Raw genomic sequence first — 25,262 nt, 5'->3', positions numbered from 1 at the left:
GGTTTTAATAAAGTTGAAAAGGAAAGGATGAAAAGCAGCTGAAACCTAGCGGCCGGACGGCAGCTCCGCGCGCGGGGTGGGAGCGCTCAGGGCGCCGCGACGCCGGCGGGGGCTTCAAAGGAGCAATTACCCCGGGCTGGCGGCGGGAGGCCGGGGGGGGGGGTGAGGCGGGGAGGGGGGAGAGAGGCCGGAGGCGGGGAGGCCGGAGCCCCGAGGGGCTGGGCGGCGAGATGGGGAGGGGGCACAGAGCGTGGAGGGGAGGCCGGCGGGAAAACGGAGAGTCTGGGGAGGGGGCGGGGAAGGGGGAGAGGGCCGGAGGACTGGGGGCCCGGCGCCCTCCACCCGGGACTGCCCGGCCTCCCCACGGAAGCGCGCGGGCGGGGCGCGCTGAGTGGCGCGGCCTTTGTGCGGGCGCTGCGAGCGCGACCCGCCCCGGGCCCGCTCCGCGGTGACGTCTCAAAGAGCCTTTGACGGGAGCCCCTGGCAGGAGGGCTCACCTGCAGAGACGCTCTATAGCGCCTTTGAAAGCGCAGCAGCTGCCGGGGGCTGTCGGCCGGGCACCTAGGGGGACAAAGAATGGCGGACCGGGCCCTTTGAATGGGAGGCCACTGGGAAACAGCAGGCATGTGCCAAGCCCGCAGACTGGGAAACAAAGTGCTCTTCATCGGTGACTCCGTGTTGCTGGGGACCCTTACTCAGCCTCGGCACCCTCATGTGCATAACAAAGGGGCCGCGGGCCGCGAGGCCGACTGTCCCTGAGGGCGGCGCGCACTCGAGTGTGGCTGGTCCGACCCGGCCCCTCCGGCGCTTCTCCGGCCCCGACTCCTGGGCGCTTCTGCCGGGAAACCGGGGGTCGTGGCTCCAGCCCTCCCTTGGGAAACCTGCCACCGACCGGTCCCCTGCCTGGTGCCTGCCCTGGGCTCACCACCCCGGTGTTTGCCAAAGCCAGAACTGCCTGTTCCGGAGTCAGGAAGAATTTGAGGCGGCGGTGCCCTCGTGGCCACAGCATCCTTGAGTCAGGGAGCCTGGTTTTCCTTGGCCACTGCAGGAACCAGGGACGAGCAGCCAACCCCAGAGGCCAAAGGGCAGAATTCCGGCTGGTCTGCGACCTGGGGATCCGAGAGGGGCCTCAGCTCACAGCCTCCTCCTGCAACAACCTGACAGACTCGGAGGCGCAGGACCTTCGAGGACCTCCTCGTCTGACGAGAGCTCAGCGCTGGGTCCCTCCAACCCCCGTCTGGTGGAGGAGGAGCAGGACTGGCGTGGGGGGCCCTCTGGGGAGAGGCAGGGCGGTGAAAATGTTCCTTGCCAAAGCGCCCTCGCTGGGGACACCAGAGAGCGCCCTGGGGAGGGGCACGTGCTCAGCACCCAGGGACCTGGGGACCAGCCTCCGCTGGCTGCCTGAGCCTGGCTCTGCCCCTCCTGGCCTGGTGGGCGCTCTTCAGAGTCCTGCGGACATGGTGGTGGTGCAGAGGGCGTGGTGGTGCAGAGGCCGTGGATGCCTGGATGCCTGCCTACCGGGGCTCAGCCCGCCTCACCGCCAAGAACCGGGGAAGCATTATCCTTCTTTGGGTCATGGGTGGGCACAGGCTGCCCAGCCCTGACCTGGCAGGGAGAGGAGGACGTGCTCGTCTTGGGTGACCGAGGGCCACACGGCAGCAAGGGCCTGGGACGCCCCTCAGCTTTGCCCCTTTTGAGGGGCCCTGCTGCTGCTCTAGACCCCCAGCAAGTCTCCCCACCCCTCAGAGCACAGGGAACCCTCGGCCCTGCACGGCTCCCCGGCGACCTGGGCTCCTTGCCGCCGGCTCTGGGCTGCATGAGCGCCTCCGGGATTTCACCCGTGCCCCAGAGAAGGTCCAGTGCAGGGCTGAGGGGTGGCAGCTTAATAGGCGCACACAGAATGGGAACCCCGCTCAGGCTTAGCAACCAAGGGAGTAAAGAACTATCCAGATGCTAGTTCTGGTTAAGGCCCAGTCCTCGGTTGGCCCGACACACAGAGGCCCCGCGAGAGCCGGGCACAAGCTGCATGCAGGTCACACGTGTGAGTCGGGCTCCAAGACCAGGATGGCTGCCTGGGGCCTGCGCCATCCCAGGGAAGGTGTTGCCCTTCATGCCAGCCTGGCAGTAGTGACCTTCCCCCACGGTGAGCCTGTCGCCCGTCCCATCTGGAGTCTGGGAGCACCACGGTGTGCCCGGCCCTCATTCGCCCCCGACTGAAGCCCAGGGCCTAGACAGCCGCCCTCCTCCAGAGCCCGGCAGTCAGAGCCCCTGCCCAAGTGTTCACTCAGCAGCTCAGTCTTAAATGAGCTTTCAGACCAGGATTAAATTGGATACTTGATTGTTAATTACCCTCTATAGGTTGTTTTCAAACACAACAAGCCTCGGGTCATGGATCATCCACAAACGTGCCCAGTTCACACTGCCAGCCCTCTCTGATCAAGCGGAGGAATTCCACTGGCTCCCGTCAGGCCCTCATTGCCTGCCCACCCGCCTCCTGACTGCAGCTGCCCACCCACCCTGCTGGAGGGATCTGTTAGGCGGGAATAGAGAGCTGCTGTAGCCCCTCTGATCTGAGCCTCTGAAGCTTCATGCCTGACCCTGCCCCCCACCACCACGTTTAGAACAAAGCCCAGAGTCTCAACCACAGGTTTGACGACCCGAGGTCCCCTTTCCCTCTCCCGCGGTGCCGGCTCTCGGCCTCGCCTCTGTCCCCACAGCGCTCCTGGCCTTAGAGTCTCCTCTCAGATTTCACTCTGGGTTTCCTTGACCGGGCCACCTAATCGTCCCTCTCCTGTGTCATGTGGCTTCGTGGCTGTAGGGCTGTAGGAGGAGGCATTAAGAGTGCCCTTGTGACCTCCCGGCCCTTCCCTGCCCCTTATTCCCTCCGTCTCCCTGGAGAGGTCCAGGCGCTGCCCAGTGGCCTCTGGAGGGTGGACAGGGCCCAAGTGGTCTGAGGCCCCCCTTCCCCTTGAGTGGGCACAGCTGGGGCAGTGGGGGGCGTGCTGGGGGGATGCCCTTTCTGGGGCTGGCCCCTTTGGTCCTCATCACAAGTTGGCCTCCAACTTGGCCATTTTCAGGAATGGAGGCCATCAGCTCAGAGAAGACTTCCCAAGGCATATACTTCCCGAGGCAGGGTCCATGTTCAGTGCGAACAAAAACGCCAGAGCGCCCTTTAAGGTCCCCGGTAGCTCCCATCCAAGGTGCTGGGGAGGCCCCAGCTCTGGTTTACTTTGGCCCTGGACCCGGACCGGGCTAGCTGACCCTGCCTTCTGTGCGTGGCCTCGCCCAGGCCGAGGGGAGGCCACAGAGAGGCCGGCACCTCCGCCTTTCAGCTTCTCACCTGTGCACGCAGGTCCTGGACCCAGACCCCGAGGGGAGGGTCTCAGGGCTGGAGGGGGCCACTCCCCTGGCCTGTCCCCAGGACCAGGATCTGCCGAGGCCACTGTGTGTGGCCTTCCTCCTGCCCGCAGGGATCTGAAGCAGGATTAGGTGGGATTACAACCCCCAGAAGCCTCCCGCAGAGGCTCAGAGGATGAGCGGCCCAGCCGTCCTGGTTGTGGGAGTGGTCCCTGCTGCACAGGGGTCGGGGAGGGCGGAGGGCACTTCGGCAGGACCCCCCACTTCAGTGGACAGCCAGGGGCACCCTCCCACCTCAAGGCCCCGGGCAGCTGGAGCGGGCCCCATCGTCCTTGAGGGCCCAGGACAGGACGGCTCCCTTCCCTCCCCTGAGAGGCAGAGCTCAGTAGCCCCTGCTTCTCCCGAAGGCCACCTGCTGCCCTCGGTTGCCGGCGACCTGCCCTTCCCCAGTGCCTCTGTGCCTGGCTGAGCGGAGGGGGTGGAGGGCAGTGCACAGGGGCTTTGGTGACCATGACTGAGGGAATTCTTTGTAAGTTTGCTTCGGCTTATGGAGGGGAGACCGAACAGGAAACTGAGGCCCAGAGAGGTTAAGACACCAGGTCAGTGGCACGGCCCTTCAGCCGAGCCAAGACTAGAACCGGGCACGCGACTCCCAGTGCGCCCCTTCACGTCCCCTGACCCCTCTCTAAGACCCACCTTGTCCTCTGCCGTGGGTCAGCTCTGAGAGCCAGGAGCGTGGGGTGACCGGAGACGGCGCGGCACGGGGCCTGCAGGGTGGAGCTCAGGGTGGGTGGGGGTCTGAGATGTGGGCACCGCCTCCAACTCACACCCCCAGGCCTTGGCAGCTAGAACATTCCACGTGCCCCAAGTGCAAGGGGCTCGGCGGGCAGGTGGGTGGGCGGGCAGCTCCGAGCAGGGCCCCCGGCACCGCCCCCAACTCCAGGCTTCTTGCCGCACGTGGTAGCACTCTGATATGGCTCATTACTGGGGACAAAGGAGAGCTTCCCTTGCTGTGGAGGGAGAGGGAGACAGAAAGCTTCTCAAGGAAAGGAAAGGCACCCAAGTTAAGGCTGCTCCTGTTCTGAAATCACCTGGCTTTGAAAGTCCACATACGAGCAATAAGGAGAATTCAACAAGGAGACCTCTCAGTCCCGGGCTGAGGCGTCTCTTTTCTCCCCATTTTGAGGGGTTGCACTCTGGTCCGCGGGTCTCACTACACAGGCCCACCCTGCTGACACCGGCGCCCCTCAACACCACTCACTGTCCTGAGACACCCCCTCCCCCCGGGATTTGCAGGCCTTCCTCAAACCACTTCCAGCTTCTCTGGGCTTCTGGAAACCACAGAATGAGGTTCTGGAATCAGGGGCTCGGCTCTGAATTCCAGGCCCGAGTAGAAAATGACCCACAGGTCCTCGACCCTCGTGAAGATCCGAGTCGACTGCTCTTGGTGGCCCGTCTGTGGCGTGGCCCAGCGTCCAGTCGCCCTGCAGCAGAGGGAGGGGTACCCCCTGAGCGCAGCCCGCCACCCACCAGGGCTCAGCCCGGCCCCCTGAGGCCTGCAGCCCCACCTGTGTCATGAGGATAGACTGCGTTCCAGAACATGGTCTTTCAAGGCATCCACAGAAGCTGGCCTTCAACAACTTCATAAAGATCTAAAGCCGAACACTGGGTCAGCCTGAAAGATGGGAGAAAACGTCACAAAACGTCAGGCGCTCTCGGCAGGCTCAGAAGTTGGTTACACGTTCATGACCCTGCATCTCAGAGATGATTCAGATCTACCCTGCGGTCCCCCCGGACATGCCCCCTGCGCCTGGACGTTCAGCCGTGAACGCGGAGCTGGCCAAGAGACAGGCAAGGTCGAGAGTGGTCACTGGGGGCCTCTCGGGCAGGGCTGGCCCTGCTGACCTCCTCTGGAAGGAGTGGGGGTGGGGTGGAGTCCCGAGCCCCCAGCATCGTCCTCCTGGCGTGGCGCCCGATGTGGGGAGGGGTCTGGTACTCAGTCCAAAAGCGGGGGAGGGCTCTGGAAATTGGGGGAGGCAGGAGAAAGGCGCCTGCTGTTTTGTTTGTTTTTCAAGTCTTCTCCTTCCTGGGGTCCCTGGCTGTATTCAGAGCCCCTCTGAGGCCTGGGCTGCTTGGGGTCTTCTCGGGAGGAGGCCCAGACCCGGCCCGTGGCCTCTGCCGGGATGCACTGGGCCCTCCTGACAAAGGAAATCAGTTCTGGGTTCTCCCAGCAACTAAGTTGACTCCACCGCCCCTGAAGCGATTTTCACAGCCGGGGAGGTGCAACTGTGTTTTCCAGCTCATTAACCCGCGGTGGCAATGGCACAAAGCACGTCAGCTGCACAGAGCAGAGCGCGGCAGCCGGAGGATTCCACAAGTCCCTGCCGCCTGGAGGCCGGAGACCAGGCCGCCCGTTGTCCCCAAAATGCCCCACCTGTTTATTCAGGCCCTTTGAACACTCCTCCGCCTGGGGAGAGCCCTGCCTGGCCGGACGGTGCCAGGCCGTGATTAAATGGGCCTGGCCAGGCGTTCAGAGGGGGGCCGCGCTCTGGGCCGTAGGGCCGGGCAGGGAGGAGGCCTTTGGGAGGGGAGCACGTGGTCCAGCTGAACGGGACCCTCTCTAACTTCCCGGGGGAGGGGCCGGGCCCAGGAGGAGCCCTCTGTCTCTCCCTAGGATGGGGTTCGGGCTGGCGGCCTTCCCCACCCATGCTACGAGCCGGCGCCCCTCACCGGCACTTCTGTCCGCAGTGCCCACGGCTCGTGAGAGGCCCCCTTCCGCAGTGGGACGGCTCACGGGGGGAAGAGCCAAAGGCTGCCAAGGGTGGGCCTGGGCAGCCCCCCACCCGCCCGCATCACTCCATCCCCACCCAGACCCGGGACCCCGTCACCCAGGAGAGCAGGGGAGGGAGGGGCCCCAAGCCAGTTCTTCCTGCAGCACCAAGAAAAGTCGTGAGGACTTGAACCGGCGTTTGCCTCCCTCCCCTTCCCAGGGGTGGGGGCTGCTTTGGGGGTTCCAGGCTGTCACCATCCCTCGGCCCAGGTGCCACGTGAACTTTTCCGTGGACTTCCCAGAGCGCTCGCAGTAGACGGGCAGGTGACAGGGAGACGAGATGGGCCCCAGGGTGCCCGTTCCTCCATGCTTTCTGAGTAGAGCTCTGACCCCAGCCACACCCCAGCCCCAGAACCTGCCGTCTCCTCCCAGCACCCAATTTCCCCTGCACTCCAGCCACACAGGGCCTCCAGCTGTTCACAGGCCTTTGCCTCTCCACCAGCCCCTCCTCGGTCAGAGGGTCCTGACAGAGGGTTCTCCCCCGAGACTCTGGGTGGGCCGTTTAACTCCTAGGAGAAGCAGTTGCAGACCCACTGCAGTTTCACTGCTCTGAACCCTGGGGCCCCTCCCTCACGAGTCCCATGGGTCCTGCGGCCCCTCCTCTGAGCGCTGTGGCCCTGGCCTCTGCCCCCAACGTCTCTCTCTGTTCCAGCTTCCCCGTCCCTCCTCCCAAGTCAAGGCCTGTACGAGGCTGCCCACGACGCTTGACCCCCCAGGATGGACCCTCAGCCTGCACGCAGGTGGGAGGGAGCACGTGCCTGGCTGGCCCCTGAGCGGTGCAGGTGAGAGCCAGATGCGGTCCCACCCAAGGAACTCAGCGCACGCAGCCCAGGGTGGGGTTTCCCATGACCTCCAGTGACTCTGTGAAGTGGAGATGTTTGTAATAAATCCTTGTGCCAAAAACATGACCCACCAAGCAAAGCAAACATAAAATTACATCAAGGTCCGTTATAGCCAAGTTGCTCAAAACCAATGATAAAGACAAAATCTTCTCTCAGAGAGAGAAGACACCTTGTGTGCACAGGAGCAAAGATGAGGACGATAGCAGAGATCTCGTTGGGAACAGTGCACATGAGAAGACAGTGGAGCAATGTCTTCAAATACTAAAACCTGCCGACTCATAGTTGCACTACAAGAAAGATTTTTAAAAGTCCTTAGGGCTTCCCTGGTGGCGCCGTGGTTGAGAATCCGCCTGTCGATGCAGGGGACACGGGTTCGTGCCCCGGTCCGGGAAGATCCCACATGCCGCGGAGAGGCTGGGCCCGTGAGCCATGGCCGCTGGGCCTGCGCGTCCGGAGCCTGCGCTCCGCAATGGGAGAGGCCACAGCAGTGAGAGGCCCGCGTACCACAAAAAAAAAAAAAAAAAAAAAAAAAAAAAAAAAAAGTCCTTACACAGTAGGACAGTGATACCAAATGGAAATATGAATGTACCAAAAAAATGAAGAGCACCAATAACTGAAACTACATGGAGGAATAGAAAAGACTTTTTCTCATTGTTTAAATCTCCTTAAAAGGTAACTGACTGTTTAAACAGAATGTAGTGTGAGGCTTATAACATGTAGTAGTAAAAGGTATGACAACCATAGCACAAGAGTCAGAAGGGAGAAATGGAGATACAAAACACTACTGTAAAGTTCTTATACTGTACACAAAGCAGGATGATATCACTAGAGGTATGTTGCGGTAAACTGAAGATGTATACTGTCAACCCTAAAGTAGCAAATAATGATAATAAAAGTTATAGCTAATAAGCCAACAAAGCAGATATGCTGGAATACTTTTTAAAATATTCAATTGATCAAAAAAAGAAACAGAACAAAGACCAGATGGGAAGTTATAAAATAATTAGTAAGATGATAGATTTAAACCTAACCTATCAGGACTTTCCTGGTGGTGCAGTGGTTAAGAATACGCCTGACAATGCAGGGGACATGGGTTCGATCCGTGGTCCGGGAAGATCCCACATGCCGTGGAGCAACTAAGCCTGTGCGCCACAGCTACCGAGCCTGTGCTCTAGAGCCCGCGAGCCACAACTACTGAGCCCATGTGCTGCAGCTACTGAAGCCCATGCACCTAGAGCCCATGCTCTGCAACAGAAGAAGCTACCGTGATGAGAAGCCCACGCACCACAACAAACAGTGTCCTGTGCTCACCACAACTAGAGAAAAGTCCGCATGCAGCAATGAAGACCCAAAACACCCCCCCGCAAAAATGTAATTAAGCTATAAAAAAATTAAAAATAAACCTAACCTATCAATAAGTACACCAATGTAATTGGTCTAAATACCAAATTAAGAGTCAGAGGCTGTCAATGTGGATAAAAGAGCCAGACCCACATGCACAGAGCCTACACGAAGCACTCTTTAAAGATAAATACACAACTATGTTGAAAGTAAAAGCATGGAAAGTGAAAACCATGCTAACACTAGTCAAAAAAAACCTGGAGTCTCTACACTAACATTAGACAAAGTTGACTTTAGAGCCAAGAAGTTACAGAAATGAAGATCATTTCAAATTGATAAAAGCATCAATTTGTCAAAAGCATGTAACAATCTTAAACATTTGTGGACCTAATAAGACAGCTTCAAAATAGGTGAAAACTGGTAGAATCACAGAGAAATAGACAAACTCACAATTACCATTGAAGTTTTCAATACCCCTTTCTCTATAATTGACCGAACAAGTAGGCAGAAAATGAGCCTATAACCCTACAGTACCAAACAATAAATACAGTAGGTAGGTGCTTATCAGCCAATTGACCCAATTGATATTTACTGACCACCCCACCCAGCAACAGAAGAATTCATATTCTTTTCAGGGACAACAGAAAACATTGACCAAGACAGACCATATTTGGGGCTGTAACACAAGTCTCAATAAATGTAAAAGGACACATGTCAAAGTGTGTTCTACCAAATGAATGTAAAATGAAAACCAATACAGAAACATCCCTAAAAGATCCTGAAATACTTGGAAACTCAGTAACACACTGAGTGACCCTGGGTCAAAGAAGAAATCAAAAGGGAATTCTTATTTTGAACTAAGATTGAAAACATATCAAAATTGTAGGATGCACCAAAGCAGTACTTCGAGGAAAATTCATAGCACTGAGGGCTATATTAGAAAAGAAGAAAGGTTTAAAAAATCAATGACAGCTTCCACATTAAGAAACCTGAAAAAGTAGACCAAAGACAACCCAAACTAAGTAGAAGAAAGGAAACAATGAAGATCACAGTAGAAATCAATGAAATAGAAACCAGGAAACAATAAAGGCAATGAATCTGAGAGCTGGTTCCTAGATATCAGTGACTTTGGTAAGCATCAGGCTGCCCAAAGAGCTGGCACCAGGGGACTCTTGTGGGCTTCTTAGTTCACTTCCGAGCCACGGTTCTACCCTGTCCAGCCTGCCCTAGAGCACAGGCGAGAAGCCCTGGGTCTAATTACTGTCCCGTCTGGGGCCTTGGAGCCAAGGGACATCAAGCTTGGAGTGGCTGCTTGGTTCCTCCTGTTTCTAAAACCATCCTACACTCATTCCTGTCTTCTCCTGCATGATGTCATTTTTCCCCCCATCCCCCGCCTGTTTTTCAAGCATCTCCAAAGAAAAATTGTTAACCCTCAAAATAAAATCTCAATCTCGGGCTTCCCTGGTGGCGCAGTGGTTGGGAGTCCACCTGCCGATGCAGGGGACACGGGTTCGTTCCCCAGTCCGGGAAGATCCCACATGCCGCGGAGAGGCTGGGCCCGTGAGCCATGGCCGCTGAGCCTGCGCGTCCGGAGCCTGTGCTCCGCAACGGGAGAGGCCACAACAGTGAGAGGCCCGCGTACCACAAAAAAAAAAAAAAAAAAAAAAAAAATCTCAATCTCAATCTCAATCCCGCCTTTGCCACGTACACTGACATATTGCCAGGTCCCAGGGACCAGGCTGCAGACATCCTGGGGGGGGGTGGGTCATTCTGTACTGGACAAAGCTATATGCACCTATTGCTCTGGACAGAGGGGTCACTCCATAAAGATGGGCTTCTCCTCTGATTTCCCCCATCAGGAGGTTTGGCAAAGTTTCAAAGCCCTGGATGTAAAGAGTAAATGTGAAGGTAAATTGGCAGAGAAGATAGAGGTGAACAGGAGAAAAGAAGTGATGTGGGGAGGGACCTCCCTGGCGGTCCAGTGGTTAAGACTCCACGCTTCCACTGCAGGGGGCATGGGTTCAATCCCTTGTCAGGCAAATAAGATCCCACACGCTGCGAGGTGTGGCCAAAAAAAAAGACGTGGGGAGACACTGTGAAGTGATGGGGTTGCAGGATGAGTCCCAGGGCCTTCTCTCCTCAGCTCCCACTTTCAACGGAGCCTTTCCCATCTCATGGGCCTCATCTGACGGAGAGCAGGTCCTCTCCTGAGTGACACCAAAGCATCCACCTGGGGAGGTGACCCTCACGTCCCACCTGGGGGACCTCACATCCCACCTGGAGCACCTCACGTCCCACCTGGGGGACCTCTCGTCCCACCTGGGGGACCTCACGTCCCACCTGCCTCTCTTTTAGCACACCCACTAGCTGCTGGAGCTCATGTCACCTAGTCCCCCTCTGGCCAGAGTCATGGGTAAAGTACCACTTGTGTTTGGAGCAATTTTCCAATAAGCTGAGAAGGAAAAATTCAAAGGCTCCAACACAGATGCCTTTGAGGAGGGGAGTGGCCCCAGCCTTTCAGGATGAATAGGAGGCGCTCTGGGGCCTCAGCAATGACAGCGATGACATAGAAGATGAGGCATAAATCGATGGTTTCTAACATGGTTTCCCCTGGAGATTACACTGTCTGGGAAGTGCGGCCCTTTGGAAGGGGCCCTGAGGAGTGCGTGGTCCCGCTCTGGAGCAAGACCCAGGAGATGGGCCCGTCATGGTCCCTTGTGTGCAAACAGCGCTACCACCATGTAGACCGCATCCCGGACGGGAAGCCCACCATCCACAAACAAAAGGGGACACTTTCTTCAATCACTGACGTGGTATCACCTTCAATCCTGCGGCACCGTCTGGCGTGAGCTCTACGTGACCTCACCTCTGCAGCATCAAACCCTCCCCTCCACCAGGTTTTAAGAGGAGGGAGAGCATTTCTGTTTGAGTCCTGCCCAGTACCAAACTTGCCCAGATAAGTCCTACAAAACAAAAGCCATTCTCAAGAATCATCTCGCTACACTGACTCCACTGAGGAGGCCCCTTAGGGCTTCCAGCCCCCCCGTGTCTGTCCTCGTACTCGTCACTCATTTCTGGAAGCTAAGGATGTGTTCATTCCCCATGAATTCAGCACCAAAGGAAGGCACAGGAACACAGCAAATAGAAGTGTCTGGGCCTTTGCTTGACCTCCTGTCCCCTCACAGCTCAGAGCAAACTGCAGGAACACTGCCACTCGAACTGGGGACAGTGTCTGCAGTTTGAGTGGGGTAGTCTTTGGGGCTTTGCCGTCATTTCAGGGGCTCACCTGGGACGTGGCGGTGGGGGCTCCTGTCCACACAACGTGCCTGGCTGGCCTGCTCCTGGGCCGCTGGGAAGCCGGGTCCCTGCATGCATCTTCATCCCTCCTGGTGGCCAGAGACGGTGCCCAGGCTCCCCTACACACAGGGTCCATGTTTCTGCGCCCAAAGCCCCCCCGTTGACAGAAGTGGGATCCCTTCCTTCTCACTGCCACCATCCCCTGCCCCATCTCCCATCCGAGGGCCCAGCGGGGCTGGAGACGACACTGTGCTGGAGGCCTGTTTGAGCTCAGTGTTGGGGTCTGGGTTGTGATATCCAAGCCCAGGGGCCCTCCCCCAGCCCCACCTCCTCCCTCCCTCCTTCCTCTACCCGCCTGCTGGAGCCAGTGCCAGTCAGGGGCCTGGTCAGCACTGGCCCAGCCTTGTTGGGAACTAGAGACACCAGTCTAACACCCTCAGGGAGCGGGTCCTGAAGGTTGGCCCCTGCGCCTGGCCCCATGGCCCCATCCCACCCCCAAGCTAGCCAGGCCGCAGCCAGGCCCCCACTTCATCCACCCAGAGGCCACCTCCGGAGTGTCCTGAGTGGACATGGGGCGGGCGGAGGCAGCTGGCTGTCATCCTCATTAAAATTCTTTTTCAAACGCTCCGTGAGTAGCCTGCCAAAGATAAGCTATCTGGACAGAGGCCTTCAAAGAAAGTGCTCTAATGATGCAATTATCTTCAATCAACTCAGAACATCTTTATTACATTAGAAAGGGGCAATCCGTCTTGGAATGCAGAAAGAACTGATCTAGCCCCAGACGCAGGCCTGGCCAGGAGGGGTCTGAGGGCCCCTTTCAGTCATGCTTCTAAGTTTGCATGGAGAGAAACTTTCTAATTGAATTTCTCTAGCTGAACTGGATAGAGTGTCACCCAAAGCTAGATTTCATTAAACAACTTTGGTTTTTCAAAAATAAACATGTACGGATTTAGGTTGCTGTTTCCGTGTTCTGGGATATTAATCGGACATAAAGGCGTTACCTGCAAACCAATCTCATGATTTTTTCTAAAACGCAGTCGGGGTTTCTTCCGTTCGGGGAGAGGCTGCAGAGCGGTGCCTCGTCTGCAGCACCCCGGAAGGTTTTTAAACCAAAGATTGGTTCAGTTTTGGAAAAATAATCCGAGTAAGTGCAAATCTCTGTCGGGCCTTGGCTCCACCTTCTACGAGCCGGGTCAGGGATCCCTCTCCGCCTGATCCGCGGGGGCCCCGTTGACAGCCCGGCCGCGTCTGGCCGGGTCGGTCGGAAGCCCGCGCCGCGTGGCTTTTCCCAGGTCCCAGGTCCCGCGACTCCGGACGATTCGGCCGAGCAAGTGCGCAGCGGGAGAGGCTGACGGTGAATCCAACACCCAGCGACTGACCTCGCGCCCCGGCGGCCCGAGGCGCCCTGCCTGTGCCCCAAGCCCTGCGTCGCAGGCGGGTGAGAGGTCGGCCCCTCCGCCTTCTCCGCGGCTCCGGGCCCTGCCCGGGGACCTTCGACGTGCCCCTCCGGCCGCTCCTGGGGCCAGGCCGTGGGACGCCAGGGAGAGCGATCGGCAGCTACGGGTGCCTAAAAAGCCATTTAGGGCCAGGGCGCCTGAGGCCCGACTACAAGGCGACAGAAGCAGGGTCCTCGGTCCGGGCGCGGGGGCAGTCAAAAGCAGCCCCCAGGGTTCGGAGGGAACGCCTGGGCCACAGCAGGCACGCGCCCAGGGCTCAGGCTCCGGCTGGGCGCAGCGGGAAGAGCAGCCGGCGCGCGACGGCAGAGGGACGGCGCCGCGGACGGGAGGCGCCGGCGCCGCCTCTCTCACGGCGCCGAGCTCTCCGCGTCCCGGGATCCGCGCGCGGTCCCGACCTGTGCCCGGACCGCGGCTCAACCAGGTCGCGCGCACTGTGGGCTCCCGCGCGTGCGGAGGCTGGGGCCAGCTCCTCGTCCTCCCCGCCGGGCCGCAGCGTCGCGGGAGAGGACAGCCGGGCTCTGGGAAACCGACAGGGCTGCGCCAGGCCGCCCGGGGCTGGGGCGCACGAGTCCCAGCCGGCCGTCCCGCCCTCCCGGGTCAGCAAAACCAATGGACGCCTGAGCCCACGCGGCGGCGACAGCGGCGATTGGAGAGCTGGGCATGAAAGGGGCGCCGCCTTTTTATAGGGCTCTGAGGGCGGGGGCGCCGTGGAGCCCCCGGCAGTGTCGCGGCGCGCTGGCCCCACGTCGCGCCTGCTGGGCCCCGCCAGCCCCGCGCCCGCCGGCCAGCGCATGGCCCCGGCGTCGCTCGGCATGAACCCTGCCGGGCTCAGGACGTGCAGCGGGGACCGTGCGGGGCCCGTCCCGTTGCCCTTCAGCGTCGAGTCGCTGCTACAGGCAGAGCACTGGCTGGGCGCGGAGCCCGCGGAACCCCGGGAGGAGAGGCCGCGGGGCGCCGCGGAACCCCGGGCCTGGGTCCCGGCGGCCGCCCCCTTGTCCTCCGCACGTAAGTGCCCTGTTGCACGGTTCTGGGCTGCGAGAGGAGCCCGCCCGGCCCGGGCTCGGAGGACTAGGGCGGGAAGGACGCTGTCTCTCGTAACTTTGGAAAGTAACCAGCCACTAACGCGCCGGCCTGGGCGCAGAGAAAGAAACCAGCCCACACGAGCCCAGCCGACCCCTCCCGCGCGCGCGAACCCCACGGCGGCCCCCCGGTCCCACGCTAAACAGGCTTCTGCTCTACCCTGGGGCGGAGCCCGCAACCCACGACCCGGGGCTTCTCGTCTCGGGGTCTCTCTGGCCGAGCACCGCCTTTGCTGCCGTCACTCCCCGCGATGGTCGACCCTTCTGCTCGGCCTCTGCGCTCACCGCTCAGGTCTCGCGGCGGCTTCCCGCCCAAGTTGTTCGCTTCTCCAAGTGGACAGAGTTCCCCTCCTCCCCAGGGACGCAGGGCCACCGATCTGGGGAGCAGAGCCCGAGTCCACAACGGCCCCCCTCTCCGCGCGCCGTCTCCCCGGTGCCTCGCTTCTATTAGCCCGGAGGTTTGGGGGGATCTTGTCTCAACTGAGGCCCTTGGTCTCAGCCGGGACACGCATCCGGAAGCGTCCTTGGCGCGCACTGCTGGCGTTTGAGCGCCCGCTTTGTGCTCTCTTTCCCCCAGGCGCCCCCAGCCCTCCACCCTGCACCCTCAGGAAACACAAGAACAACCGCAGGCCGCGGACGCCCTTCACCACCGCGCAGCTGCTGGCGCTGGAGGGCAAGTTCCGCCAGAAGCAGTACCTGTCCATCGCGGAGCGCGCCGAGTTCTCCAGCAGCCTGAGCCTCTCCGAGACGCAGGTCAAGATCTGGTTTCAGAACCGCCGGGCCAAGGCCAAGCGACTGCAGGAGGCCGAGCTGGAGAAGCTGAAGCTGGCGGCCAAGCCGCTGCTGCCCTCGTTCGCCCTGCCCTTCCCGCTGGGCGCCCACCTTCACGGCTCCCCGGCCGTGTACGGCGGCGCGGCGGGCTCCCTGCCGCAGGTGCCGGGACTCCTCGCCGCGCCCGTGGCCGCCTACGGCATGTATTACCTGTCCTAGGGCTGCGAGGCCGTGGGCCCTGGGGGTCCGCTGGGGAGGAAGGGCACGCGCGCGGGGGGCGGGGGGGCGGGGTGTTGTCTTCGCCACCGGAGCCACCCCTTCCCAGGGCCGGAGACGGGTCCCCGCGGGCGAGCGGCGCCCCGGCCGGGTCCTTGCTCCTGGCGCGCAGCGGGCGTCTCGGGGTTCTCTTCTTGTCTCGTTTTTCAGGTTTTGTTTTTTGTTGTTGTTAATACTGTGTTAAAATGGATGCCGCAAGACTATCTGTGGTTATCTTACGGATATTTAAAAACTGTTTTTAAAAAGTTATGTTAGTGCAAACTTTCCTGAAAGACAGTGAACATAGTTTTATAGTGTCCCCGAAATGGACAAAATAGGGCTTTCCAGTGTGTACAAAGCAGCCAATAAAGTATTCTGAGGTTTACTCTGTGGACCTGTCTCGCTGACCGCGGCGCCTCGGAAGAGCTCAGTAGATTGTTTCTGGCTGCGGCGGCAGGAAACTGATTCGGAACAAAGAAACGACAGGAACAGTTTGGTGCCCGAATTGCTAAGGAGAAACTGACCAACTGCTTTCGCTAACTAGGTTTCTCAGCGTTGTGAGCGAGTGGAAACTTTCACGCTTGTTTTAGGGACTCTTTCCCGCGTTCATTTATTTGTTTATTTTACTAGAGAACGTCCGGGAGCCCGAGGCGAAGCGCTGTCTCTGCGGGAGCGTGTGCGTGAGGGCGCGTGTGGTGAGTGTGCGCGCGGCGTCCCCGCGTGGGCCCGGCGGCCTCGGAACCGCGGCCTCGGTGGAGCGCGGACCGCGCCGCGGGCCTGGCGCGGTCGCTTGGCTTCCGCGGGGACCGAGCTGGAGCGGGACGGCGGTCGGCGTTGTCGGGCGGAAAGAGAAGGAACCGCCGCGCACCCGCAGCAGGACCGGCGGCGCCAGCGGCCAGCTACGTCCTACCGGCGCGCCGACATTGCCGGTGGCCGGGGACCCGCTGCTCCTCCTTCGCTGCCTCTTGACACCGTGCTGACATCGCTTAGGAATCGGGCGCCCGGCGCCAAGCAAGAGGACGGTCCGACCCTCTCCCCGCTCCGAGGTCTGCCCTGCCGCCCCCAATCCTCCGACTCAGGGCTGGGGCCGTGGCTGGCGATCTTGGGGTTGGCTCCCCTCCCCTCCGTCACCCGCCGGGCTGGAGGGGGCACCTGGGCGGCAGACCGCCTCTGCCGCGTGCGCGCAGGGACACGCAGCGGCCACGCGAGAGGCCAATTCCAGGCCCGTCTCTCCCTGTAATGACTGCAGGGCTGGGGTCCTGCCGCCTGCGAAGGGGAAGCACCGACTTTTACTGGGCAGCCAGCGGAGGTGCCGCTCCACGGGAAGCAAGGGTAATACTGCATCAATTTGCATGTCGTAGCCATCATTCTCCCTCGGTTTCCTGGAAAAATGCAAACTCAGGACGAATTTGAAAGAGAAGCTACCGCAGTTCTTGAAGTGCAGCTGCTAAGAATGAAGGCCTGCTGATGGGAATGGGGCGGAGGCCAGATGCGTCCAGCCCCTCGTGGGGCGCGTGCGCCGGCGAGTCCTGAACCTGCGCTGCTTCAGCTCAGAACCCAGCTCCAGCCACGATTTTCAAGGGACCAGACCCGTCCGTGGTCTGGAAAGTGCCAGAGAACGCAGGTGGGGGCCACTGCACCAAGGGAGCCGGACGAGGGGCCCAGGGGCCCTGAGAGCGACCACCCGCCTTCTGTGTGTGCCCAGGTGCCTGCAGGACCACATCTGCGGCTTTTTAAGGCCCGTCAATACTTTGATCCTCTTCTCCACACCCCAGGGCGCTGGGCAGCCCGGGGCTGGCAGAGGAATTGGCTGCATCAATTTGCTGCGGGTCTGCATAACCGGTTCTGACCAAGACACCTCCCCAGGGAGCCTCTCCTCTCAGGACCCCACGGAGCAGCTCGACCATCCTTTGTCTGACTCAGGGCTTGGCACTCAGACCACTGGAGGGTGAGCGAGGCTCTGTGGAGGCCCAGAGCCCACCAGCTGGGTGCCCTTGCTGGGAAAGGCTGAAGCAAACTTATCAAGACCAGGACTTTTCCGTTGTTCTAGACCAGGCTCCCGCCCAGGGCAGGAGCATTGTGGACTTCTACTGCCTGTCCACCTTCTCATAGACAGCTCGGGCCCCTGAATGCCCTGGGCCAGGTCCTGGGGCCGGGGGACACTGTCGGCCGTCTCCTCAGCCACCGTGTCTCCAAGGCCTTGAGGCTGCCCGAGCTGGCCGGAGCCAACGCGGGAGGATTCACCCCTCAGGACCCTGCATAGAGGGGTCCGAACTCCAGAGTCCTGCTTCCCCCGACCCCGCTGGTTCCTAGTCACCTGCCTCATGCCCGGCTGCTGGATTTGGAGACAGCAGCCCTGCCCTTGGGAGACCACCTGGACAGGGGGACAGGAGAGCAGTTCAGGGCAGAACACGCCTCTCTGGAGGTACAGGGGCCACCTGATCTGGGGACAAGGAGTGGGCCAAGTTATGCAAAGGTGTGGACCGTGGTGACCCCGGTAGCGCCAGAGTGGGGAAGGTGGGACTATGGAGGACCCTAGACAGTGACCCACCCAGCAAGCCTGGGTCTCAGGAAGACTGCCCTGAGGCTCCCACGTCAGGGTCACCTCTGGTTCCTGGGTGGGGATCAGGCTGGACCCCAGGTTCCCTTCCTGGCACCCAGTCAGCTCTATGGCCCCTGCTGGCCCCCAAACCAACCTTGCCTACTCTGTGTCTGGGGGTGCTGCTCTTGGCCCACCCCAGGCATGGACCCCAGGCCGCAGGTCTTGCGCCTGTGGACCACTCAGAGGGTTGGGCCAGGTCAGTTCTGCTTCAGTACTTCTGGGGACTCCCGCGATCTGACCATAGGTCTTGAACGATCATAAAGAAGCAGTTGCCGGGAGGGTAGAGGCCCTCTCATGGGACTCCTAAAAGTAAACACTGGGTGCTTCTTAAGCTGGGTTGTGGGGCTGTGGTATCTACTGTCCTTGCCAGGACGTGTGATTTTATTTTATTTTTTATTTTTATAAATGTATTGATTTATTTATTTTTGGCTGCATTGGGTCCTCGTTGCTGCGCGCGGCTTTCTCTAGTTGCGGCGAGCGGGCTTCTTATTGCGGTGGCTTCTCTTGTTGCGGAGCACGGGCTCTAGAGCGCAGGCTCAGTAGTTGTGGTGCACGGGCTTAGTCACTCCGCAGCGTGTGGGATCTTCCCGGACCAGAGCTCGAACCCGTGTCCCCTGCACTGGCAGGCGGATTCTTAACCACTGCGCCACCAGGGAAGCCCAGACGTGTGATTTTACATTTGCTTTTGTGCGTTTAAAACATTTAATAACAAGAAAACACTACTTAGGCAGTACTTCCTCCCAACAGACTGTAAAGGTAAAATGATTGGCATGTTAAGAAAAATGCCGTCTCTGCATCGCCAGAGATGCCATGCTTCATGGACCCAGCCAGGGGCAGGCAAAGGGCAGGGTTCTCTGCTGGCCTCGCTGATCCCAAATCTGTGCACGCCCTCAGGAAGTATTTCTGAATCACTGTACTGCACTGTGTTTCCCTGGTGTGATAATGCATAATGTTATCCAGATGGCCTGAAGCTCTGGTACTTTCATTTGACTTTTTAAAAGGTGTTGCCTCATTAACTAAATATACACAGTTTTTGCTATTTCTGATATTCCATACATTATGCTGTATTTCCATTGATTAGACCATTAAGAAAAATAACCATATAGCAAATTAACCAACATGGCCATGATGATAAGATGCTAAATTTCAGAGGCAGTAAAATGTGGGCAGGAAATGTCTCAGCATGTTATGAAGCACGTGTTTTTAAAAACCACACCAAACAGCTGCATTGTTCCTTTACGCATCCAAGGGGTGTTACCGTTCTTCCAGGCTGACTTTGAAAATCTGTAGAACAAGGAACCATGTACTCACCCCTACCCTCGGCGAGCCCCTGTTTCCACAACTTGGGGCGGTGAATGCTGCGCTCAGAGACCCAGAGCCAGCGCCCCCGGACCCTGCAGGAGGCTGGGGAGTCCTCAGGGGCCAAAGAGGATTGCGTTCCTACCCGTGTAAGCAATGGTTTGGGTTTTCTGTTAAATGGAACTGAAACAAAGCGCAGTGGTACCCACCTCTTACCTCTTTCTCCTGTCTTACTGGGCTGGCTAGAGGCTGCAGTGTGAGTGTGGCTAGAAGTTTCCAGAAGGGGCCTTTTGTCTTATTCTTGCTTTTTAAAGGAAATACTTTTAACATTTCACCATAAGCATGATATGTGCAGGGGGGGTTTTCAAAATACCTTTTCCAGGTGACCTACATTTCCTTCTGCAACTAGTTAATAGGACGTTTTATCATCAGTGAATGTTGTACTTTATCAAATGCTTTTTCTGCATATATTGAGATGATCAGTTGATTCCCCCATTCAATCTCTTAATGTGGTAGATTATAGTGGAAAGTTCGATTTCTCCATCTTCTTTCCAACACTTGCTATTATCTGACATTTTGATTCCAGCCAGCCTTGTGGGTGTGAAGTCTCAGGCTTTAATTTGTATTTCCCTGATGGCTAGAGATACTGACTATCTTCTCATGTGCTCATTGGCCATTTATATATCTTCTTCAGAGAAACGTCTATTTAAGTCCTTTGCCCATTTTTTAGTTGGGTTGTCTTTTGTGTTGAGTTGTAGGAGTTCTTTATACATTCAGGATATTAAATCCTCATCAGATACAGGATTTGCATATATTTTCTTCCATTATGTGGGTTGTCTTTCCACTTTCTTGATTGTGTCATTTGAAGCACAGACTATTTTAATTTTGATGAAATCCAATTGATCTATTTTTAATTTTGTTGCTCATGCTTTTGGTGTCATACCTAAGAATCCTTTGCCAAATCCAAGATCATTAAGATTCACTCTATGTTTTTTTCCTAAGTGTTTTATAGTTTCGTCTCCTACATTTAGGTCTTTGATGCATTTTGAGATAATTTTTGAATATTTTGTGAGGTAAGGGTCCAACCTGATTCTTTCTCGTGTGGTTATCCAGTTATCCCACACCATTTGTTGAAAAGACTACTCTTTCCCCATTGGATGGTCTTTTTATGCTGTCAAATATCACTTGACCATAGGGGTATGGGTTTATTTCTGGACCCTCAGTTCTATTCCATTGATCTATATATCTATCCTCCTGACAGTACCACAGTGTCTTGACTACTGTTGCTTTGTAGTAAGTTTTGAAACCTTCCTATTTTATTCTTCTTTCAAGAATGTTTTGGCTCTTCTGGGTTCCTTGCAATTCCATATTAGAATTAGGTTGTCAGTTTCCACAAAGACGTCCACTGGGATTCTGATAGAGATTGCATTGAATCTGTGGATTAGGGACTGTTTCAGGAAATATTGACATTTTAACAATGTTAAGTCTTCCAGTCATGAGCGTGAGATGTTTTTCCAATTATTTAGATCCTCTTTAATTTCTTTGAACAATGTTCTATAGCTTTCAGGGTATAAGTTTTGCAATTTTTTGTTAAATTTATTCCTAAGCATTTTATTCTTTTTGATAATATTGCAATTAGAATTGTTTTCTTAAGTCCATTTTTGGATTGTTCATTGCAAGGGTATAGAAAGATAATTGATTTTGTATATTGATCTTCTATCCTGCAACCTTGCTGAGTTCTTTTATCAGTTCTAATCATTTTTCAGTGAGCTCCTTAGGATTTTCTACATACAATATCATGTCACCTGTGAATAGAAATAGTTTTACTTCTTCCTTTACAATCTGGATGCTTTTCTTTCTTTCTTTCTTTCTTTCTTTCTTTCTTTCTTTCTTTCTTTCCTCCCTCCCTCCCCCTCCCCCCTCCCTCCTTTCTTTCTTCTTTCTTTCTTCCTTCCTTCCTTCCTTCCTTCCTTTCTTTCTTTTCTTCTTTTTCTTTTTTGCCTAATTACTCTGGCCAGAACCTCCAGTACAATGTTGGATAGAAGTGGCCAGACAGGTATCCTTGCCTTGTTCCTGAAAGCATCCAGTCTTTCACCATTGAGTATGATGTGAGCTGTGGGGTTACCATAGATGCCATTATCAGATTAAAGAAGTTCTCTTCTATCCTTAGTTGGATTTTGTCAAATGACTTTTCTGCATCAATTGAGATGATCATGTGGTTTTTGTTTTTTATTCTATTTATATGATGTGTTACACTAAATGTTTTTCTGATGTTAAACCAACCTAGTAGCATTCCTGGGATAAATCCCACTTAGTCATGGTGTATAATTCTTTTTTTTTTTTAATATTTATTTATTTATTTGGTTGCACCGGGTCTTAGTTGCAGCAGGCGGGCTCCTCTTAGTTGCGGCTCACAGGCTTCTTAGTTTCGGCACATGGGCTCCTTAGTTGTGGCATGTGAACTCTTAGTTGCAGCATGTGGGAGCTAGTTCCCTGACCAGGGATCGAACCTGGGCCCCCTGCATTGAGAGCATGGCGTCTTAACCACTGCACCACCAGGGAAGTCCCATGGTGTATAATTCTTTTTATATGTTGCTGGATTTGGTTTGCTAAAGTTTGTTGAGGATTTTTGCATCATAGTCACAAGAGATATTGGACTATGCCTTCCTTGTGATGTCTTGGTTCTGGTAACACACTAATACTGGACTATAAAGGAGTTGGAAAGTGTTCCCTCCTCTTCTGTTTTTAGGAAGTTTTTGAAAAATTTGTATTAATTCTTCTTTAACTATTTGGTAGAATTGGTGAACCTATCTGGTCCTAAACTTTTCTTTAGGGGTAGTTTTTTTTTTTGTTTTTTTACTTTTTTAACTAATTTAATCTTTTCAGCTGTTATAGGTCTATTTAGATTGTCTGTTTCTTCTCGAGTCAGTTTTATGACTCTGTGTCTTTCTAGAAATGTGCCCATTTCATCTAAGTTATCTAATTTGTTGGGATACAATTGTTTCATAATATTCCTTCAGAGTCTTTTCTATATCTGTATGGTATGTGGTGATGCCTCCACTTTCATTCTGATTACTGGATGTAGGATTCTTGACAATATTTGTTTGTTTGTTTGGCTGCGCCTCAAGGCACGTGGGATCTTAGTTCCCCAACCAGGGATGACCCATAGTCCCTGCATTGGAAGTGTGGAGTCTTAACCACAGGACTACCAGGGAAGTCCCCTTGACAGTTTTTTAATAGCATAAGAGCACTTTGAATATGTTATCTCACTTCTTTCTGGTGTTTGTTATTTCCGATGAGAAGTCAGCTGCTATTTTTATTATGATGTGTCTGGACTCCCTTTGCATTTATCCTACTTGGAATTCATTGAGATTCCTGGATGTATAGGTTATTTGGTTTTCAATAAATTTGGGGAGCTTTCAGCCATTATTTCTTCAAATTTTTTTGCTCTTTTCTCTGTCTTCTCCCCCTGGTACTCCCATTACATGCCTGTTGGTGTTCTTAATGGTATCTCAAGTTTCACTGAGGCTCTCCTCACGTTTCTTCATTATTTTTTCTCGATGTTTTTTGGCTTACATAATCTCAATCAATCTATCTTCAAGCTCATTATTCTTTCTTCTGCTAGTTCCGCTCTACTGTTGGGTCCCTCTAGTGAGTTTTTAGAATTTTTCAGTTTTTGTACTTTTCAACTCCAGAATTTCCATTTTGTTCTCTTTAAAAACATAATTTCTATCTCTTTATCGATAGTCTCTATTACATGAGACATTGTCATCAACCCTTCTTTTCATTCTTTAATCATAGTTTCCTTTAGTCCTGTGAACATGTTTATAACATGCTTATAATGGCTACTTTGAAGTCCTTTCTGACAGATTTGACATCCTGTAATGCTCACAGGCACTTTCTGTTGCTTGCTTTTGCAGACATATGGGTTATACATTCCTGTTTCTTTGCATGCCTCATAATTTTTTGTTGGAGATTGGATAGTGTAGATAGTATGTTGTAGCAACTCTGGGTACTGGTCCCCCTCCTCTGGGGCTTATTATTATTTGCTTGTTCATTGTTTTGGTGACTGGCTGGGTTATTTCCGTGAAGACTATCTGCCGCCCCACGCCCACGCCCACAGTGTTAAGCCTCTGATGTCCTGAGGGAGATGCACCTCTGGGCAGTCCGCAGTCGCCTGGGACCACACCCAGCTGTTAAACTCCAGTAATTGCCAGCTGATTGCTCTACTGTTTTCAACAATCCCCTGGGCATAAATTCCTCGACAAAGTAATCCAATCAAGTTCTCTGACACAGTCTTTTCTGAGTCAGCGTTTCACGTGTGTTTCCACCCCACGAGGGCTCCCCTCCCCACCACGGTTTTCTTATCACTTGTTTCCCTCCTGTGAACCAGCCTCCAACTTAGCCTGTATCTTGACCCTCCGCCTGAGTGCCCACCACTACCTCACTGTTCTTGAGAACTTGGGCTTGAACTTCTCCACAGTCTGTTGCAAACAGTCAGTTCCTTTGGGAAGAAATTAGGAGTGATCTGTTTTTCCGACTTGCTCACACACCCCCATCCCCCCAGCCTCCGAGCCGTGGCTCTGGAACTGGGGTGAGGACAAGGGCAGACTTCTCTCTGTGGGATGCCCCTGCTGCAGGAGCTCCACGGGAGGGGTGCCAGCCTGGTGTCCTCTCGGCCACCTCTCCTGGTGAGAACCACTGCCCCACAGCCAGGGAAGGTGACCAGGGCCTCAGCACCCTCAGTGGTGCCAAGGTAGAGCCTCCACTCCAAGAGCTGAGCTGGGCTGGGCAGGAGGGAGCCCCTGCTCTCAACCAGCCTCACCCGCACTTAGCCTCAGCAGCAGGCACCGGGCAGATAGAAACACCTAGGCCTGCTGCTCAGGGAAGGAAGCCCCTCCACACAGAGCCAGGGGACAGGACGTCTTGTGTTCTCAACTGCAGCCTCTGGTGCAGGGTCCCTGCGTCCTCGAGCTGAGTGGGGAGGAGGGAGTGGTCTTGGGTCAGATACCCCACTCTCCTTTCTTACCAAATTTTCATAGATTTTCTTGGATAGATGCTTCTCTATTTGCTGTTTGCCTGTAGGACCATTCCCAGAGGTTGTAGGTATTGTTGTCTTTTTTTGTTGTTATAGTTTTCACCAGTTTCATTGGGAATGGGTTGTGGAGCGCCTCACACTGCCTTCACGTAAGTTAACCCGCAGGTAGTCTTGGTCTGGTTTTTTCAGTTTGTTTATGTGAACGTGGATCTCACTAGGGTCCACACACTGCCGTTGACCAGTGTGTGTCTTAGGGATTTGGTGTCTGCGTCTTGCGCCCTGCGTCCTGGATGTAGTTCACGTGTTCTGTGTCTGGAAGCTGGACCAGGGCCCCGGTGCCTCTATGCCCGCCTCACATCTCTCAGGCCACCTGAGAGCTGAGCAACAACTCCTCCCAAGAAGCCTGGGCCTGCCGACAGCATGTCCCACCACTGCTCTGAGGCTCCCCGCCCTGCAGCTTCTCTGACCACACTGGCCCTTCACACCGCAGACCTGGAAGCGTGAGGGAGGGAGTTCATGCCCGTGGGGACACCGGTGAACGAATCCTCTGCTCTCGGGTCTCTGGTGGGACGGAGCCTCAATTGCCCACAGTGGGGACCACTCCAATAATGCCCCCCTAGGGTGGGCTTTCCCTTTTCCCTTGTTTCACCCTCCCAGCCCCCCACTCCTGTCCCTCAGGATCATCTCTCAAAATAAACCACCTCCATGCAACCCCTTACCTCAGGCTCTGCCTTGATGTTTTGGCAAGACTACGCAATAGGTTGTGTGGTGAACGTCTATCAGGAAATAGCCAGTGTCTGGTTCACCCTTTTTGTTATGTCCGCAGACGCTGACATCAGCACCTCGTTACCCAGAGGTGTAGTTCTTTCAGGAAAGGCAGAAGTCCTTGACTTTCCCTTGATTTACCAGTTTTCAAAAGATATCAATTCCTGATCTCCTCCCAAAGGTAGTCAATGAGGTTTTGTTTTTAAAGAATGATTATGACTCATGGATTTACGTATATTTCATGTGCTTCATTCAATTGCAATTACTGTTCTCAGTGCCACTCAAGCTGTCCTGTTCTTGGCCAGCAGGACCTTTTTAAGGTGACTCCT

General features: G+C 55.5%; 1 protein-coding gene across 1 annotated transcript; it reads left to right on the top strand.

Annotated features, from left to right (window-relative positions):
- Positions 1 to 13,915: 13,915 nt before the first annotated feature.
- VENTX (VENT homeobox) lies at positions 13,916 to 15,193 on the top strand. Its single transcript, XM_055081321.1, has 2 exons — positions 13,916 to 14,129; positions 14,781 to 15,193. Exons 1-2 carry the CDS (start codon positions 13,916 to 13,918, stop codon positions 15,191 to 15,193), a joined length of 627 nt encoding a protein of 208 aa, XP_054937296.1.
- Positions 15,194 to 25,262: the final 10,069 nt, after the last annotated feature.

Source organism: Physeter macrocephalus, chromosome 20 (genome assembly GCF_002837175.3).
Source record: "Physeter macrocephalus isolate SW-GA chromosome 20, ASM283717v5, whole genome shotgun sequence".
In the NCBI taxonomy this organism is placed as follows: domain Eukaryota; kingdom Metazoa; phylum Chordata; class Mammalia; order Artiodactyla; family Physeteridae; genus Physeter; species Physeter macrocephalus.
This window is presented reverse-complemented; position numbering and strand designations above follow the sequence as displayed.